Source organism: Bos javanicus, chromosome 20 (assembly GCF_032452875.1).
Source record: "Bos javanicus breed banteng chromosome 20, ARS-OSU_banteng_1.0, whole genome shotgun sequence".
NCBI classification, from domain to species: Eukaryota; Metazoa; Chordata; class Mammalia; order Artiodactyla; family Bovidae; genus Bos; species Bos javanicus.
In genome coordinates this window covers 10,213,298-10,233,393 of record NC_083887.1, presented here as the reverse complement: position 1 = coordinate 10,233,393, position 20,096 = coordinate 10,213,298, and the positions used below count along the sequence as shown (strand labels likewise).

Here is a 20,096-nt window from a genome sequence, read left to right as displayed (position 1 = left end):
CTGAAGAAATTTGATCTGAAAGTTCCATAGACGCTTATTACTATTAGGGAATCAGCTAGTTGTTTTCAGCTAGTTGATGTTTAATTTCTGCAGAAGTTCTGATTATAGTACATTGAATACATAACATTTTTCCCATTTTGGTAAATATAAGTCTGAAAATAAATTTGCATGGGAATAAAACTGAGCTAGTGTTTATCCTTTGTTTTTGGTAGGACTTACCTAACCAGTTTTATCGGGATTCTCATACTTTACATGAAGTTTTGAGGTGAGTTTCAGTGAAGTCTTCTAAAACTCCAAATTAAATGACAGGAGGTTTAAATTTCAGCCTTGCTTGCTATCTTTTGTTATTTTAGGAAGTATGTGCAGATTGGTCGGTGTCCTCTAATATTTATAATCTCTGACAGTCTCAGTGGAGATAATAGTCAAAGGTTACTGTTTCCCAAAGAAATTCAAGAAGAGTGTGCTATTTCAAATATTAGGTAAGAATGAAATTTCTGCTTAAAATTTCACATACATACTGTATTTTTAATCACATAACCTCTGTCTTTCTTTATAAAACTTTGACAGTTTCAACCCTGTGGCACCAACAATTATGATGAAGTTTCTTAATCGAATAGTGACAGTAGAAGCTAATAAGGTAAGTTTCTTAAGAACTGATTTTTTTGAACTTTACATTGTCATTATAGAAAGCCAAACTTAAGTGGTATTATATAAACTTGAGGAATTAGAGACATGAATTATCTCAGTTTTTAAAATTAAAAAAATTTAATTATACTCCTAAAGCATGTCAAAAATGTAGGAAAGACTGATTTTAAAAACCCTTAACCTGGACTTTGCAGGCAGTGCAGTGGTTAAGACTCCGTGCTTCCACTGCAGGGACTGCAGGTTTGATCCCTGGTTGGGGAACCAAGATCTTACATACCATGCAGTGTGGCCAAGAAATAAAAAATTTAAACATCCTTAACCTTTAATTTTCCTTTGCTTGGCTTAGTGTTCTAATTTGTGTCTATTGTTAAGAAACTATTTCCTGCCATCTTGGTTCATTAATCAGTTATAATCCAACTCTACTTTTGTCCTGTGTCACTTTTCAAAGATTTAATAATTTTTTAAAATTATGGTAAAAAATACATCATAAGATTTACCATCTTAGACTTTTTTTTCCAGCTTTATTGAGATATAACTGACATATAACGTCATATAAGTTTAAAGTGTATGACACATTGACTTGATAAAACTTACATAATGTAAAATGATCGCCACCATAGCATTTTCTAATACCTCCATCATGTCACTTAAATTACCTTTTCTTTTTTGTGATGAGAACACTTAAGATTTTTTTCTCTTAGCAACTTTCAAATATATAATATACACAGTACTACTAACTGTATTTTATATTTGAAATATCTTAACCATTTTTAGCCATCCAGTTCAGTAGTGTTGAGTATACTATCATTGTTCTGAAATAGCTGTTACATTTAATGCATCGTTTTTTTTTTAATCTTTCAAATCAAGATGGTGTTAAAGTTAAATTGGTAAAACTTCTTCTCTCAGCAGCATGGTTCTAGGTGGACCACCTGCTATCAATCAACTGGATTTTACATGAAACATAATTTGTTTTGCAATGCTGGATCACAGGAACTGAGGGAAATCTCCAGGGGAGAGGTTATGTTGAGGATTAAACAAAATGGCGCATGTATGTGGAGCACTTAGCTGAATAAATACAACTATTAATAGTGAAACATTAGAAACACAGTGAATCCAGTAATAGAGGGAGCAGCTGCTATGGTGAACTATTATGTCCTTAATTCATATTTTGAAAATATTTAGTGGTATGGGTGTATGCTAAGTCACCTCAGTTGTGTCCGACTCCTTGTGACCCTATGGACGGTAGCACACAGGCTCCTCTGTCCATGGGATTCTCCAGGCTAAAACGCTGAAGTGTTGCTGTGTCCTCCTCTAGGGGATCTTCCTGACCCAGTGATTGAACCCATGACCCCGTGGAGTTTTTAACCTGCTGAGCGACCAGAGAAGCCCATAGTAAATGTGCTTAACCTTAAATAGTTGACCTGTAAGAATGTTATCTCTTATGTCTCCTGCATTGGCAGGCAGGTTCTTTACCACTAGCGCCACCTGGGAAATCCCAGTTAGTGATAAAGGGAAATACAGTTTAATGTCAAGTTAAAAATAACAGGATGCAAAGTTACATGATAATGCTAACAATAGAAATGATGTTTCAGCCTTTGATATATGTCAGGCCCTATGCAAGGTATTTTTACATACTTGATCTTATTAAACCCTTACTACAGCTATACAAATTATCTCCATTTTATGGTAAAGAAACTGAACTTTGCAAGGAAATAACTTGAATAATATTCCATGACTATTAAGTGTCAGATGAGTTGGAAGTTTTGTTCTGACTCCAAATTACCGTGCTAAAACGAAACATAGATTTGTTAATCTATGTTAATCTATGACGGCCCAATGCACATATATACATCAACCTATATATACTAAAAGAAATCACATAAAAATGCTAAGTGGGATTCTGGGTGGTTGAATTACTTACAATTTTTTTCTACATTCTCTACTATAAGCATGATAACTATAAACTATAGTTTTAAATATTTATTAAAAAGTTGGAGAAATAATAAAAAGTCAGCCTCATGTTACTTTATCATGTGACTCACAATTTTTTTAAGACTAAGTCATTAAATTGCAAATGGCATTTACTCTAGCAAGTTGTTTTATACTAGTAAAATAATTACCATAACTTCTTTGTTACGTATTTAATGTGATGTGCTTAGTCACTCAGCCATGTCAGACTCTTTGCCACCCCATGGACTGCAGCCCACCAGGCTCCTCTGTCTAGTATTCTTCAGGCAAGAATACTAGAGTGGGTTGCCATGCCCCCCTCCATGGGACCTTCTCAACCCAGGGATCGAACCCAGGTCTCCTGCATTGCAGGCAGATTCTTTACCATCTGAGCCACCAGGGACGCCCAGGAATACTGGAGTGGGTAGCCTGTCCCTTCTCCAGGGAATCTTATCGGCCCAGCATCAAACTGGAGTCTCCTACATTGCACATGGAGTTTTTACCTGCTGAGCTACCAGGGAAGCCCATAGTAAATGTGCTTTACCTTAAATAGTTGACCTGTAAGAATGTTAGAACTAGTATAGTTTTGAAATCATCATTGATATGTTACATCACAGGAGCAGCAGTAAGCCCAATATTTAAATATAAATCAAATGTAAATATAAAATCAAATGTTATGATACTGTCGAGGGTTGCCAAGGATGATAACAATAGTATAAGAAGATTTAAGTGAGTTTAATCTCTTTTATTCCATAGCTTAGTTAATTATCTTAAGAAAGAGTATAGACATCTTATGTGAATGAGTTACAATAAAGAGTGTTGACTATCTTAAGTGTTTAAGTTTAAATAAATGTTTCTGTGTATTTATAGGAAAAAAGATCTTTAGTCTTTTCTGATGTCATTAGGTATATAAAGTGTGGAAGGAACTGCTGATCACACATTTCAGCCACATTTGCTATATTCTCCGTAGTTAACATCTGTAGTATTTTCTTCAGCTCCAAGAATCATGATTTCAAATTATATTTCCTTGCGGGCAAATTTAAATTTTTTCAAAAACAAGCTACTCCTCCCAAAACAATTTTTAAAGTAAATGTGTTCACAATATAAATGCAGTTAATCTGGAAGCGAAGGCATGAGCAAGAAAATTTTGTGAGTGATAAAGAGAAACTTGGTGTCTAGATATTTGAACATAATATGAGACTGTAGAGAGTACAGCAGTGTGATATTAGTGTAAGAATAGACAAATGGAAGAGTAAAATGAGAAGACAGCACAGAACTAGATCAATATGTGTAAATGGAATTTTTTTAACACAATGAAAGTAGCATTTTACATCATGAGGGAAAGAGAATAGACTGTTAATGGTTAATAAGTGGTATCGGAACAATTGCATATTCAAACAGAAGAACATAAGATTGTCTCTTTCGTTCATACTATGCAGAAAAATAATTTAAACCTTGATTTAAAATTTAAATACAAAAATTAGAAGAGTATTAGGAAAAAAATACTTTGAGTTGGGGGAAAGTCTTCCTAAACAAACAAAAAAAACCTGAGAGCCATGGATTTACTTCAAAAAAATGGGAAACTTAGGAAATAACAGAAGACATGGTAAACAAAGATAAAAGACAAACATGGGAATGAAAGACAAATGGATAGTAAACATGAGAGGTATTCAGGCCTGCTAGTAATCAGAGAAAAAGATTGATAAACAGCGTTGCCAAAGATAAGGAAAAATGGACACTCTCACCTACCATTGCTGGGAAAAATAAAACTGGTAAATGTTACAGACACTTTGCACGACACTCTACAGAAGTATTCATGCATGTTGGCAAAGGTATATACAGTTGACTCTTGAACTACATGGGTCCACATATATATGCATTTTTTTCAGTAAATACTACAGTACTACATGATCCATGATTGGTTGAATCCAAAGAATCAGAACTACAGCTGCAGAGGGTCAACTATAAGTTATACTTGGATTTTTATCTCTGAGAGAGGCTCCTGTCACTAACCCCACACTATACAAGGATCAACTATATATATAGTATGTGTGTATCTATATATATATAGAGAGAGAGGTCTGGAATGGTTGGAAAAAAAATGGAAACGTAAATATCCCTTCATTGACAGAAGTATTAGTTTAATTACTGTATAACCATAATTTTTTTTAATTATATAGATTTAAAGGAACTAACATAGATCATAAAGAATGGAATAATACATATGATCCCCACTTGTGTTTAAAAAATTAGCTCTTTGTATATACTTATAGATACTATATATACTTACAGATGTATGAGCACAAAAAATGGTCTGGAAAGGTTCCTACCAAAATGTTAGCAGTTGTGACAAAGTTGGAATCGTGGAGACTAAAAGTATACTAACTTGCATAAAGAACTTTTAAGACAGCTTTCATTATTAATACAGTTAAAAATATATTGAAAATCATAGCACAGTACTGTTTTACTGTTTTAAGCAATTTTTACAGGACCTGAAATGGGTTCACCTTTGAGCAATCACATGAATCCAGCTAAAGTCATATTGTCGGTAAACTATTTAAGAATTTCTGAAGGGAAAAGAGAGGATAAATTTCTCTTGCATTACATTTGATCTACCAAGGATGTGAAATGTGATATATCATATACCTTAAATAACTATGAAGTTTAGGGTTTAAATATGAGTTGATGCAGTTGTGGTTTTTTAATACTCAACAGACTATACTAATATGGTGAAGACTCCAGTGTAGGGATTTTCATGTAAGTTTCAAATTTTCTTGTGTATTTAGTTTTATTGCATTGTATTATATTTTGAGGTCTCTCTCTGTGCATATATGTATATGTGTGTATCTATACATTTGTATATGTGTGTGTGTGTGTATATATATATATATAGGGAGAGAACTTCAAAATATTATATAGCCTAGTCCGAGTAAAAAAGTAAAACTGTTTTATAATCTTGATTATTTACTTTAAACTAAGGTGTCATTGACACTTGTACCTTCATAAGCAGACTATTTAACATGTAGGCTTTTTGGCATGCAAATTTGAAAGATTCTAATATACTTCGATTAAGTTTAGAAAATAGAGAGTTTTGGTTTTTGTTTTAGAAAACATATATTTTTAAAATTTTAATTGTTTCATTTTAGAATGGAGGAAAAATTGTCCCTGATAAAACTTCTCTAGAGTTTCTCTGTCAAGGATGCTCTGGTGATATCAGAAGTGCAATAAATAGCCTCCAGTTTTCTTCCTCAACAGGTAATTGGTAAAGATACACTCATAATATTAATTAGGTGACTAACTTTTTCTTGTTCATGAAATGAAATTAAATTAAACATACTTTAACTTGAAATTGATATATACCCACTTATATTTTTTATTGAGACAAAATAATAAAATTATGTATGTATGTGTACATAGACACACCCCTATGAACGTGTCACCATATATATTTGCATATCTGAGGTAAAACTTATTTACATAGTTTGCCACTTTACCTTTCAAAGTTAATTTGGAATGAGACTTCCTGGGAAAAAATTGTGGCTCTGCCACTTTTTAGTGACTTAATCGTGCAAGTTACTTAGTCTTTCCATGCCTGTATTTTTTCACCTCTTACATGAGCACCTGTCTCATCAAGTTATGTGAAGAGTAAGTGAGGTAATACAGAGTGTTTATTCCAGGGCTTGACACATACTGAGTTCTGAAATGGCCAGCTGTTAGAGTTTGATATTGGTTTATATAAGATATGTTTAACAAATATATTTCCACTTATTAAGAAACAAAAGGAGTGCCTAGCCATGCTGAAGTAAAGAGATAGCCCCACTAATGGCAATGAATTAATTTTTATTCTTAATGATCATAATTTACTGCACACAGTCATCATCAGAAAACTTTTAACAGGTGACCTACTCGATGCTTAACATTGAGGGATTGACCTTAAAAAATTAATAGCTCTTTGGTGCTCTCAAAATCCACCTGAAATCTAGTTTCTATCCACAAGTGTAACCTGTTCACTTAGTTTCATCTTTGTTTTTCAAAATAACTGTAAAGAATTAGACATTTTAACTCAACCAAAACCAGAATTCTGCTTCTTCCTATAGAAACATAAATGTAAATTATCCTTAGGTTCACTACTAGAATTAGGAGTGGGCCAGTTTGAGATCCTGACTACCGTTTATAATATTATTGCTCTGAACTCAGAAATTTCAGAAGGAAGAAAATAATAATTTTGGGGTGGGTTAGAAACTATATTAGCAGTTGTATGTTTTTTCATCTAATTCTCAGACCAGCCTAATGAGATAGTACTACAATTGAAAACCCAGATTCTGTGTTTCTGCTCTTCCAGGCTGGTTTTCTAAAATCATGCATTCTGAATTTTCAAAAGTAGATTTCCCAGTGAAATATGAACATGGGCATATTCAGAAGTTGGAGACTGCCCAAATCAGTAAAGAAGTAATATAGAGTCATTGTTAAGCAGGGTTTGCAGAACCAGACTGCCCAGATTCAAATCACTTGCTAGCTGATGACCTTAGCCATTTACTTAACCTCTTTATGTCTCATTTCTTTACTCTGTATAGTAATCGTTCTTCCTTCATAGTTATTGTGAGGACTGAATTGGTTAGTACATACCATGCACCAAGAATAGTACCTTGCCTTTGTGAGAAACCAAGGTAATATAACTATATTAGTATGTCATTGTGTATGTGAAAATTTGAAAGGTGTCAAGTCATATTTTATTTATTTTTATTGTTGCAGTGTTTATTATGTATTTGACACACATACACAAAACTTAAGGAGAAAAATGAATTGTATAGATCAAGCTTACTTGTGTAAATAGTTCTGGTGGGACTACATAATTTCAGTCACTGAAGATTAAATCTAGCTCATGACATACTTTCAGATGACATTTTATGTCCTTAGTAGTTTAGTAACTGAAAGAGGGCTCTGATTCAGTTTGTATACCTCATTATTATTTATTAGAAAAGCATTTAAAGTAGAATACTTAGTGTAACTATATGTGAAATGTTCTGTTTTACTTTTCATGTTTTAATTTTATTTTAAATATTGTTTCTTTGGTGTATATTATTTAGGAAAGAACAATTTACGGCCAAGGAAAAAAGGAATGTCTTCCTTAAAATCAGATGTTGTGCTGTCAAAATCAAAACGAAGACAAAAAACTGATAGGATATTTGAAAATCAGGAGGTTCAAGCTATTGGTGGCAAAGATGTCTCCCTCTTTCTCTTCAGAGCTTTGGGGAAAATACTATATTGTAAACGTAAGAAAACATTATTCATTTTTTAAAAATATCTTATTATCTTACAATTAAAATTTAAAAACCCCATTTTTCAGAATGTCATATATTAGGTTCAGTTTCAAGAAAGAGCTAAGATAGGTCAGATACACTTTGGCATGACGTAAGGAAGACATAGCAGGAAAATGTACTTAGAGTATTTTTGGATTATAAGTGGAATTAAACATAAAAATCAACTATTAAAAAAAATCACCTGTTGAAAAATTTTCAAATGAGAGGTGCTATATAAAGATGGTGTTGTTTTTTAATAATCCCAGACGTTTTTTTTTGTAGGCACACCTGTAACAGAAGTAGACTCACCTCGATTACCTTCTCATTTATCAGAGTATGACCGGGATACACTGCTTGTTCAGCCTGAGGTAAAGTCTTTAATAATACCTAGTACTATTTACACAATACATGCTATTTACATTTGTGTCCATATAAATTTAACCAGTGAATTTTTACTAAAATTATATATGCTTTATTTTTTATAGGAAGTAGTAGAAATGTCACACATGCCAGGAGAGTTATTTAATTTATATCTTCACCAGAACTATGTAGATTTCTTCACGGAAGTGGATGATCTTGTGAGAGCCAGTGAATTTCTGAGTTTTGCGGATATCCTCAGTGGTGACTGGAATGTAAGACTTAAGTGTTTGGTTTATGACTATTTCCTCAGAACTGAGAAAGAAAGTTTACTTTTATTCATACTTACGTGACATTATTTTAATTAACTTTTTAATAACTATGACAAAATTAATTTCATGCAACCAGTGTTCGCAGTGAAACTTCTGCAGTGAATCTGCTTTTTCTATGTTAATGTAGCACTAATTTTTTCTAAAGTTATTTTCTAATAATAAAACTAATACATAGTTGGAAAATTTGACAAATTGAAAAGTAGATTGAAGGGAAGGAATGTGCTACTTTCTTTTCATTTTTTCTTTTGGCCATACCATGTGACATGTGGGGTCTTAGTTCCCTGACCAGGGAATGCCCTGTACTACTTTCTGTGCTTTCTGAGTTTTTAAATTTATTTATTTAAAATTTGAAATTATTCATTATAAAGCTTGTAATTTTTCTTAATATTTTAACTTTGCTCTGACTGGTATAGTAGTCACTAGATACACATGGCTATTTAAGTGAAATTAAAAATTCAGTTCCCTGGTCATGCTAGCCATATTTCCAGCATTTAAACATTTATGATACAGTTTCTGTTATATACTTAGAGTTTCACTATTTAGTAGTTGCATTTGCTTAATTATTTTATATTGCTTTTTTTATTTTGAAATTTTATAACTCTACTGACAAATAGAATATACAATGACTATCTGAACACCTTTAACTTTTGTTCATCAGTTTTCACATTTTTCCACATTTGCTTAGTCTGTATTTTTACACACTTGTTTTGGCTGAATACTTGGAAAGTAATTGGAGCATCACAGCACTTACTTAAGCATGGATAAGGACACTGCTCTATTACAACCACAATAGCATTATCACACCTAAAGAGAATTAATATAATCAGTATGTATTATAATTAACATAAATTCAGTAAGGATACTATCCTCCTTCCTGTTTCCCAGTTACTTCAAAAATGTATTTAAAGTTATCCCTACCACCCCGTCTGATACACAGTTAATAGTCGCACATAGCATTTGGTGGCTATGTCTCCGCTGAATTTTCTTCAGATAATTTTGTGGCATTATTATGTTTAGGGCTATGGTGAATGTGAAAAAAATGACTATGTAGTAAATAAATACGGTTAGCCTTTTTGGGGAGTCAGTAGTACCAATAAGTACTATCTTACAAATCTCTTATTTTCTTTATTTTTTATTTTTTATTCTTTTTTAGACACGCTCTTCACTCAGGGAATATAGTACATCTATAGCTACGAGAGGTGTCATACATTCCAACAAATCCCGAGGATTTGCTCATTGCCAAGGAGGGGGATCAAGTTTTCGACCCTTGCACAAACCCCAGTGGTTTCTAATAAATAAAAAGGTAAAAAAGAGAATGGTACATTTTCAATAAGTGAACTCCTTATGGTGTGTGAATTATATCCCAATAAATCTATTTTTTTTATTTAAGAGAAAAATGATCTTTCATTCTTAATAAGAAATAGTGGCTAAGGCTTTTAGTTTTCTTAGCATTATGATAAAACATTAAAAGGACAGTCTTCTTAAATGCTTTTTTAAAGAAAAAGCACTCAAAATTTGAAAGCATATGCCTGTTTTATTGGAATCAAAGTATACAGGCCTGCTTTGTTTCATTGCACTTTTTTAAAGTGCTTTGCAGATAATGCGTTTCTTACAAATCGAAGGTTTGTGGCAGTCCTGCATCACGCAAGTCTGTCAGAACTATTTTCCCAACAGCACTGCTTACTCTGTGTCATACTTTTATACAATATTTCAAACTCTTCACCAGCAAAAAAAAAATCATGACTGGATGAAGGCTCAGGTGATGGTTAGCATATTTTAAGCAATGAATTTTTTAATTAGTGGGCTTTCCAGGTGGCTCAGTGGTAAAGAATCCACCTGCTAAGCAGGAGACATGGGTTCAATCCCTAGGTAGGGAAGATCTTCTGGAGAAGGAAATGGCAACCCACTCCAGTATTCTTACCTGAGAAATCCCATCAACAGAGGAGCCTGGTGGGCTACAGTCCTTAGGGTCACAAAGAATTGGACAAAACTTAACGACTAAACAGCAACAGAAATTTTTCATTAAACTATGTTGCATGCTTTAATAGACTATAGTCTAATGTGAGCATAACTTTTATATGCACTGGAAAACCACAGCATTTGTATGACTTGCTTTATTGTGATATTCACTTGATTGAAGTGGTCTAAAACTGAACCCACAATACTCTGAGGTATGCCTGTAGTTATATTTTTGTTTCAGTTGAAAATAAATCCTGGCTTTACCTCTAACCATCTGGACAAGTTATTTCACCTAGTATGCCTCTAGATTCTGATTCCACAGCTATAAATGTATAGGACTGGATTATTTAGAAGTCAAAAACAGGTGGCTCACAATTTGAATACAACACACAACACAAATAGATTTTTTTTAATGAATTGCCCATGTTTAAAAACTAGTTTAATAGTTAAAACTCAGATAAGAAATTCTGGCCTCAGAATTTCTTGAGTGTCCTGGGGAAAAAAAAAAAAAAGAGGGCAACACTGGTCCATATTTTACATGGCTGTAATTGGCTCAAGCCAAGTATAACCTGCCCCTTGGTGGCGGGAGTGATGGGTGCCGCTGTCCCCAGATATTCTGCTGCACTGATTTCTATTACCTGCTTGACCTCCTGTAGCATCTGACTTTGTGACCCCTGAACTAGGTCATCTCTAAGATGTCTTCCAGTTCTAAATTCATGTAGCTAAAATATGAAAGTATCATTCATTACTTGAGAAAAATCTTCCAGTGGATTTCTTGGAGCAACTGTAAGCAATTTATGTCCCTTATCGACTTGCTTTGCTCTTTATAGCATGTGTATTAATTTTTCATTTGTTACATATAAGTGATCTACAACCGTGGGCTCCTGAAACGCTAGAGATTATATTTCTCTTGCCATCACCATAACACTGCACCTCTCTTAACTGAAGAAAATACATTCTTTTATTGAGAAACAGTATCTTCACATAATTGGTGTATGTGTATGCTCATAAACAGAAATCCTTTAATTTTTTTAAGGACCTTCTACCTAAGGTGTTGTTCTTTCTGCTATTATATCAAATGTGAGTTAGTTGCACAGATAAAGTGCTTTGTTAGATAATACTAGGACTTACTAGAAAAGACCCTGATGCTGGGAAAGACAGGGCAGGAGGAGGAGGAGACAGAGGATGAGATGCTTGGATGGCATCACCTACTCAATGGCCATGAGTTTGAGCAAACTCCGGGAGACAGCAAAGCACAAGGAAACCTGGGGTGCTACAGTCCATGAGGTCTCAGAGTCAGACACGACTTAGCAGTTGAACAACAAGAACAGGACAGTTAGAAAGGACTAATCAAGCTGCTTGATGCGGCCAGAAAAGAAGACTGATGAGATAAACTTCTAAAGTATCTAGTGTAGAAACCCACACATATTGTGACATAATAAACTTATGTGTAGGAATAAATATCTATATTTAAATTTTTATTTTTCATTTCACCTTTTTTTTCTCTCTACAGTATCGGGAAAATTGCCTGGCAGCAAAAGCACTTTTTTCTGATTTCTGCTTACCAGCCTTGTGCCTCCAGACTCAGCTATTGCCATACCTCACTTTGCTAACCATTCCAATGAGAAATCAAGGTAATATACATGGGTTTTTATTATTCCCAAGAAGTAGTGTTTTATAACATTATATTTTTGTGCATCAAGTCATTTCTGTGTACCACTGACACTCAGTTTTTTCCCCGTTGTTTTTTGAATCAGAATTAATACTGCTTTTTGATAAAAAAAAGAAGTATATAAAGTAAAAATCGAAAGTCCTCTATAAACCATGGGTAATTCCTTTTCACAGATTGGTGTAAATTCTTCTAGACTTTTTTCTGTGCAGATATAATAATGAAAGTGATCTTTAATTTGCTTTTGTCACTTATCATACATAGAACGCCATATTTTATAAATTAGTGCAAAGGAGCTCTGGAGGCTGGGAAGTCCAAAATCAGGGTGCCAGCATACCCAGTGTCTGGTGAGGCCTACTTTTGATCTTGCAGATGGCCATCCTGTTGTATTCTGACGTGGTAAAGAGAGGAGGAAGAAAGCTCTCTCTGGGGTCTCTTTTATAAAGACACTAATCCCATTCATGAGGGCTCTACCCTCATGACCTAAGCACCTCCCAAAGCCCCATCTCCTAAAGGCGTTAGGATTCAAAATATGACTTTGAGGTGACAGAAACATTTACTCCGTAATAGCAGCAATGCTAAAGTATATTCAGATCTAACTCATTCAACCTTGTTGATAATGTATTTTGGTTGATTCAGTATTACAAATGGTGTCCATTAATAGTATATTTACATTGTTTTTCCTAATTTTGAAGTTATAAGTAATGCTTTAAAAAAAAGTGAGAGATTTCCCTGGTGGTCCAGTGGTTAAGAATCCACCGTCCGATGCAGAGGATGTGGGTTCAAAGATCTCACACGCTGTGAAGCAGCTGAGCCCACCTGCTGCAACTCAAGAAAGCCTACACGCTGCACAGAGACTCCGTGCGGCCAAAAACCTGTGTGATACCCACTTGCCCGATATATGTGTACCGAGGTTTGCCTTTCTTGAAGAGCAGTTTTCCATCCGTTGTTTCTCTTTTTTTTTTTTCTCTTTTTTAACATATATCTTAAGGGCCATATTTCATTAACAGTCTTAGGTCACATGTCTGTGGTGCTGATCTTCAAGGTAGAACAGAGAATTTGTATAATATTGAAAATATAATCTATTACATAACTCATCAAACTTCTCATAAGTTTTATTTCTTTTTATTGTTTGGCCACATCCCATGGTATGTGGGACCTTAGATCCCTGATCAAGAAATGAACCCACGCCCCCTGCATTGGAAGGCAGAATCTTAACCACTAGACTGCTAGGAAGTCCCAAAACTTCTCATAAATTTCAATGATAGTGTTTGTCTTATGAATGATCAGAAGAGAAGATTATTGAGTAAATGTCTACCTTCATACAAGAGTTTCATCTTTTAAGAATATTGATACTTAAAAATTTTAAATATTCTATATTTATAGGCAGAAGTGAGATGACTTTTGAATAGTGTGCATGTTTAATCTGTGAGTCAGAATCCAGAGAGTTCCCTATGCTTGCCTATTAATTTTAGATTATACTCGTATTTATTTGGCTGTGCTGTGTGGCTTATAGGATCATAGTTCCCTGACCAGGGATTAGACCTGGGCCTTTAGCAGTGAAAATGTAAAGTCCTAACCACTGCGTCGCCAGGGAACTCTCAGATTACGTTAGCTTTTAAACTTAGAAATTACAAGAATGGTACAAAGGAAATTCTTGTATATCCTTCACAAAGATTCCTCAGTGTTTCATTTTTACCATATTTGCCTTGTTTTCTTTGTCTTGATACACACTTGTACACAAATATATTTTTTCTGAACCATGTTTGAGGAAAGTACAGACATGATGCCCATTATTCTTAAACACTTCAGCATGTACTTCCTGAAACCAAGGATATTCTCCCATATCACCACGATATTTACAACAAAATCAGGAAATTAATTTTGATACATTACCGCTAATTCATAGTTTAATTATTAGACCCCATTTATAATTTTTAGACCCCATTCAAATTTTGCCAGTTGTCCTAATAATGCCCTTTGCAAAATAACAACAAAAACTTGTTCTCTTTCTTGTCCAAAAATCCAGTGCAAGATCAGATGATTCACTTAGCTATTCAGTTGCTATCTCTTCAGTCTCCTTGATTTAGAATAGTACCTTGTTGTTTCTTTGTCCATTATGTCTTTTTTTTGGCTGCACTGGGTCTTCCTTGCAGTGTGCAGGGTTTTTCCCTGCTTGCGGCCCACAAGGGCTTCTCTAGTTGAGGCTCACGGGCTTCTCTTGTTGGGCACCCTGGCTTCCGGCTGCGGAGCACTGGCTCTAGAGCACGCAGACTCAGGAGCTGCGGCACGTGGGCGTCTGTAGTTGTGGCGCATGGACTTAGTTATTCCGTGGTCTGTAGGATCCTAGGTCTTGACCAGGGATCAGTCTTGTGTCCTCTGCATTGGAAGGCAGATTCTTAACCACTGGCCCACCCCTGTCCATTGCAAATTGAAACATATAAGATTGTTACAAAATGGACTGTCCCTCAGTTTCGGTTTATCTGAGGATTTGGGTTTATCTGTCTGAGTGGATACAGGTATGTATTTTTGTCAGGAATACCACAAAAGTGATGCCATGTTCTTCTCAGTGCATCACATCAGGAGAATACAGTGTCTGTTTATACCATGCGGGTGAAGTTAACTTTAATTATTTTGTAAGGTAATTATCTCTGAGGTTCTCTAATGTAAAATTATTAAGTGTTTTGTGGGGAGACACTTTGAGACTATGTAAATATCCTGTATCTCATTAAAATTTCACCCACTGGTCACAGCATCTTTTGATAATTATTTCCTGAATCTGTGATAGTTGGCAAGTCATGATTTTCTAATGGCATTATTCCTTCTACATTCCTGTTGGTAAATTCTGCTGTAAGGTATCGCTTCACCCTCTTCCGTTTGTTTACATTAGTATGGAGTCTGGATTCTTTGTCAGCTGTTGTTTTGCACTATCATTATTTATTTTGGCCCAGATTTGGCCAATGCAAGCTGCTTTAGGTGACTTTGCCTTTACTCTTAGAGTAGTTTCTGATACAAAATGTTCCAGAATTATTTCATACTTTGCTGCCCAAAAAAAGTCTATTTTTGGACTTAGAAATCTCTAGGAGTTCTGGTTCCTTTTAGTGGATATGGACCTGTCTCCCACTTTGCTAAATATATTTGCTTAATTCTTCTGTCTATAACCTATCTCCTAACCATGCAGGCTGTTCCTTCAGCTCCAGCCTGTTGCCACCAACTCATGTTGGCACAGCTGGCCACATTCTTTGTCCCATTCCCACTGTGGGAAAGTGAATTGGTTTGATTTAATAAGAGTCCCCTTGGACAAGACTCGTCAGCATCACCTGGAAGCTGGAGAAAAATGCAGAATCTCAGGCCTCAGTCAAGACCTGCTGAATTGATCTGCATTTTAATGAGATTCTCCAGGTGATTCTTATGCAGATGTTTGAGAAGTATTGGTTTGCATTACTCATGCTGGAATCTTCTGGAGAATCATTATATCCACTAGTTACAAGTTCAGATTCCAGGATCACAACTCAGGTTTTCCATATCAAAAAGCTGTTTTTGAAAATCCTAATGGTGTCATATATTGGATTTTTAAAAAGGTAAGTGTCCAAGAGCTCTCATAGAGTTTGTTTTGCAAACTTTAGAAGGTTCACAAATATAGTCAAAAATAGGATGTTTTGGCTTTTCTTTTTATTCATCAATTTTTTTCTTCTTATTCATCAAATTTTATCCCATTTCTTTCATTTTATTTACTGTGTCATTTCAGACATTATCACTATGTTTCTTCTTTCTCTCCATCCTCTTTTCTAGTCCTCCATTAGTGTTTGTTGGAAGGCTTTAAAAAAGCATTCTGTTTTCTCTTTCATTGCATAATCTCTGTCAGTCTGTGTTCAAGGTTACGGATTGTTTCTTCTCCTTGTTCAAACAAGTCCAGATTTCCATTTGGTTCTTTTTGCAATTTTCTTCTCTATTAAGGCCTTCCCTGGTGGCTCACACGGTCAAGAATCTGCCTGCAGTGCGGGAGACCTGGATTCAATCCCTGGGTCGGGAGATCCCCTGGAGAAGGGCATAGAAACCCACTCTAATATTCTTGCCTAGAGAATTCCACGGACAGAGGATCCTGGCGAGATACAGCCTATAAGTTGGACACAACTGAGTGACTAACACAGTTCTCTTTACTGATATTCCCTATTTTATGAACCATTGTCATTATAGCTCTCATGACTTCTTTAAATAAGGTTTCCTTTTGTTCTTTGAAAATCTTTATAATGGCTCCTGTCCATGAAGTCTTTTTCTGTTGAGTTTAATGTCTGGTCCCTCTCAGAGTTTCTGTTACCTACCCTTCTCCTGTGTATGGATCACATTTTCTTGTTTCTTTGTATCATCTCACAATGTTCTGTTGAAAACTGGGCTAATTTGGGTAATATATTGTAGCTCCTCTGGATACTGAGTCACCTCCACTCTCTGGGGCTTGTGTTTTCTGTTGTTTGTTAATTAATTGTTTAGTGATTTGGCTAAACTATTGATGAAGTCTGTTTCCCTTACAGTGTGAAGCTTCTGTCACTCCTCAGTGAGCTCAGCTTTGGACATGCCCACAATCACCATGAGATGACAGGAGGGCTGTTTGTAACTGTCTCTTTCCCTTATTTTTGTTAAATTGTTTGCCTTGCTTGATATCACACCCACCTGTTCTGTTTAAGTAGTTACTGGCAGATTCCTCTATTGTTTTCAGTAGTGTCAAGGGGTTATAAATTATTCCACAGTCTGATCCAGTTAAATGTGGGCATGTGTAAACCTTGAAGCGAGTGTCAGGTTTGATCTGACCCAGGGGAAGGGTGGTGGATCTTCTTACTTGTCTCTTTCCTAGTTCTTTTCTGGTAAACTAGCTGGCTTTTGCTCAGCTTGTTAGTCTTAATTAAGAGGGGCTATTGGTTTCAAGAGGGCCCCTTGGCTTGAACTTCCCCAACATTCTGTTTCTTATAGAGCCAGTTCCTCTGGGCAGAGCTTCAGAGCGGTCTTTTCCTATAGGAGGCCTCTGGGCAAAATCTCTGAGCCACTCTTCTACGTGTGTGCTCAGCTGAAGGGAGCCGCTGATGATCTAGGCTTGGGCTCTCCCACTGGGGACATTCTGCCCTACAAATGAGTTGGGGGCGAGGGTGATTGCAGTTCAAAGAGGAGGCAGTGTTCTTGCACTGCTGTGCCCTGGGGTAGAGTCTCCATCCTTTGCTCGGGGCTGGGTGGAGAAAGGGAGCCCCAAACTCTCGGCTGGCGACACTCTGTAGGGGAAGCTCTGTGTTCTTGGCTGCGTCCACCTGGAGTGAAGTATCTCCCAAGTTGAGGAAGGGGAAAAGCAGATCATGACTCAAATGTGAGACTCTTTGCTGTTAGACATTCTTGAGTAAATATTTCCTCATAACATAACATTTACCATCTTAAACTATTTTATTTGTTTATTGATTTGGTTGTGCTGGGTCTTTGTATCTGCACAGGCTTTTCTCTAGCTGTGGCAAGCGGGGGCTACTCTCTCGTTGCGGTGCACAAGCTTCTCGTTGCAGCGGCTTCTCTTGTTGTGGAGCACAGTCTCTGGAGTGTTCAGGCTTCGGTAGTTGGAGCTCCCGGGTCTAGAGCACACGCTCAGTAATTGTGGCACACCAGCTTAGTTGTTCCACAGCACGTATGATCGTCCTGGACCAGGGATCAAACTTGTCTCCTGCACTGGCAGGTGGATTCCCTTAGTAAGGACGCACCCATCTTAAACTATCTTTAAGTACAAAGATCCCCTGGAGAAGGGAAAGGCTACCCAATCCAGTATTCTGGCCTGGAGAATTCCATGGACTCTATAGTCCATGGGATCACAAAGAGTTGGACACGATTGAGCGACTTTCACTTTTCAGTAGTCTTAAGTATATTTACTTTGTTGGGCAGCCAATCTCCAGAACTTTTTCATCCTGAAAAATTGAAGCTACCCACATTAAACACTAACCACCTCCCTTCCACCCCCATGCTAGCTACCCCCTGAAAACACTGCCTACTCTCTGTCTATGAATTTGACCACCCTCAGTACCCCACTTTAGTGCAATCATACCATATTTGTTTTTTTATGACTGGCTTATTTCACTTAGCATGTCATCAGGGTTTATCCACATTATAGCACGTGTCAGAATTTCCTTCCTTCTTGAAGCTGGGTAATATGACATTGTATATATATTTATCACATTTTGTTTATCCATTCACCTTTGATGGACACAAGTTGGTTCCACTTTTTGACTATCACCAATAATGTTGCTGTTATAAAAATGGGTATACGGATGTTTCTTCAAGACCTTGCTTTCAGTTTCTTTCTTCCCTGGGCATATAGCCAGAGTGGAATCGCTAGATCATATAGTTACTCTGTTTTTATGTTTTTGAGGAACTACCTTACCATTTTCCATAGCAGTCACACCATTTTATATCCTACAGCTTTGTCCACATCCTTGTCACCTTGTTGGTTTCTGAGTTTTTTTGTTAATAGTCATCCTAAGGGGTGTGATGTAGTGTCTCATGGTTTTGGTTTGCATTTTCCTAACTATTTGTGACCTTAAGCATTTTTTCATGTGCTTTTTGGCCATTCTTCTTTGGGAGAAATGTCTGTTTAAAACTTTTTTAAAATTTCTGTTTTAGCTCAGATTTCTTTTATCCAAGATATTGGAAGACTTCCTCTAAAGCGACACTTTGGAAGGTAAGCTGATCATTTTCATTTTCAAAGAGCTGTTACCTAAATAACCACCAAATACTTTATCTATTTATTCATTATATAGTCAATAAATGATATCTGTAAAGGTTAAGAAATATATGTTGTACCAGTGATCAAAGACTATATGATCACACTGTAGACCCATCTATTGTATTTATTACATATAACAGCATTTTTCACCAGCTCAGAATCAGGTTAGATAGAATCATTGGATTACAAAGGCAGTGGAATCTTTAAAATCCTTGAGTTCAGCAAATTTTGCATAACTGAAAACCCCTTTGCTTAATGTGTTCTTAGCATATATTTGGAGTGTGTGATAGTCAGGAACTTTTTATTTCTTTATCATTGAAAATTCAGACAAGTGAAAAAAATATATAAATATAGGGATAAATCTCCATCTATACTGTTCATTCTATTGCAAAATAGTTTCTAGGCTAATATCAGTGATTAACACAGTGCTTGTAGTTCATTTCTACTTGGCTTATTTATAAGATCAAATTATGCACTCAGGCATTCTAAAAAAGGTTTAGAAAGCACTCACGTCCTGGTTTAAGGATGAGAGTAAATGAGAGAAACGGCACCTAGTACCCCTTCCACTAGTTCTCCTATTCCTGGTCCCAAATGGAAAACTTGCTTATCTGGGATTTTTTTTCCCTCTACCTTCATAGATTCAATAAAGGCCTTTGTTTAATGGTTTCTTCTGTACAGTGACTTAGCTATGGGGAGCGCACCTTTCCTTTTACAGGAAGATAATAATGGGTGGATTTTAGAGCATCATCCCAGTGGGATATGATCAGGCCTCAGACCTTTTACAAACTTTCCTTTTTTCCTCACTTCTGTCTTAATCAAAGAAGGACCAGCTATTCTCACTGGCTCCTTTCCCTCCAAGATTATGACATAAAAATCAAGGGAAGACAGTTGTCTTCTGTTGTCTTTTTCCTCCTAAGATGTAATTAAAAGAACGAGAGTCACTATTTTATTATTGGTTCAAGTACTTGATCTGAATTGGGAGGCAGGATTTGTCGGTGCTCCTTATCACAATGACTGGTACTGTTGTCTTTCACTTACCATATTTAACATTATCTTTGATTTATATTGATAATGTTGAATATTCTGATACTTAAACTTGATATTTAATGTTTCTATTTAATAGCTGCATAGTTTCCTTTAAT

The 20,096-nt window shown here is 35.8% G+C and overlaps 1 protein-coding gene across 2 annotated transcripts in view; it reads left to right on the top strand.

The window, feature by feature from the left end:
• Positions 1 to 20,096, top strand: part of RAD17 (RAD17 checkpoint clamp loader component) — a 33,947-nt gene that overhangs the window by 12,417 nt on the left and 1,434 nt on the right. For both annotated transcript variants that reach the window (XM_061393348.1, XM_061393349.1), the window contains exons 7-16: positions 213 to 265; positions 354 to 479; positions 568 to 637; positions 5,739 to 5,847; positions 7,680 to 7,865; positions 8,175 to 8,260; positions 8,378 to 8,524; positions 9,735 to 9,884; positions 12,054 to 12,174; positions 18,852 to 18,909. In XM_061393348.1, the coding sequence (XP_061249332.1) occupies positions 213 to 265; positions 354 to 479; positions 568 to 637; positions 5,739 to 5,847; positions 7,680 to 7,865; positions 8,175 to 8,260; positions 8,378 to 8,524; positions 9,735 to 9,884; positions 12,054 to 12,174; positions 18,852 to 18,909 (1,106 nt within the window). The remainder of the gene's footprint in view (positions 1 to 212; positions 266 to 353; positions 480 to 567; positions 638 to 5,738; positions 5,848 to 7,679; positions 7,866 to 8,174; positions 8,261 to 8,377; positions 8,525 to 9,734; positions 9,885 to 12,053; positions 12,175 to 18,851; positions 18,910 to 20,096) is intronic.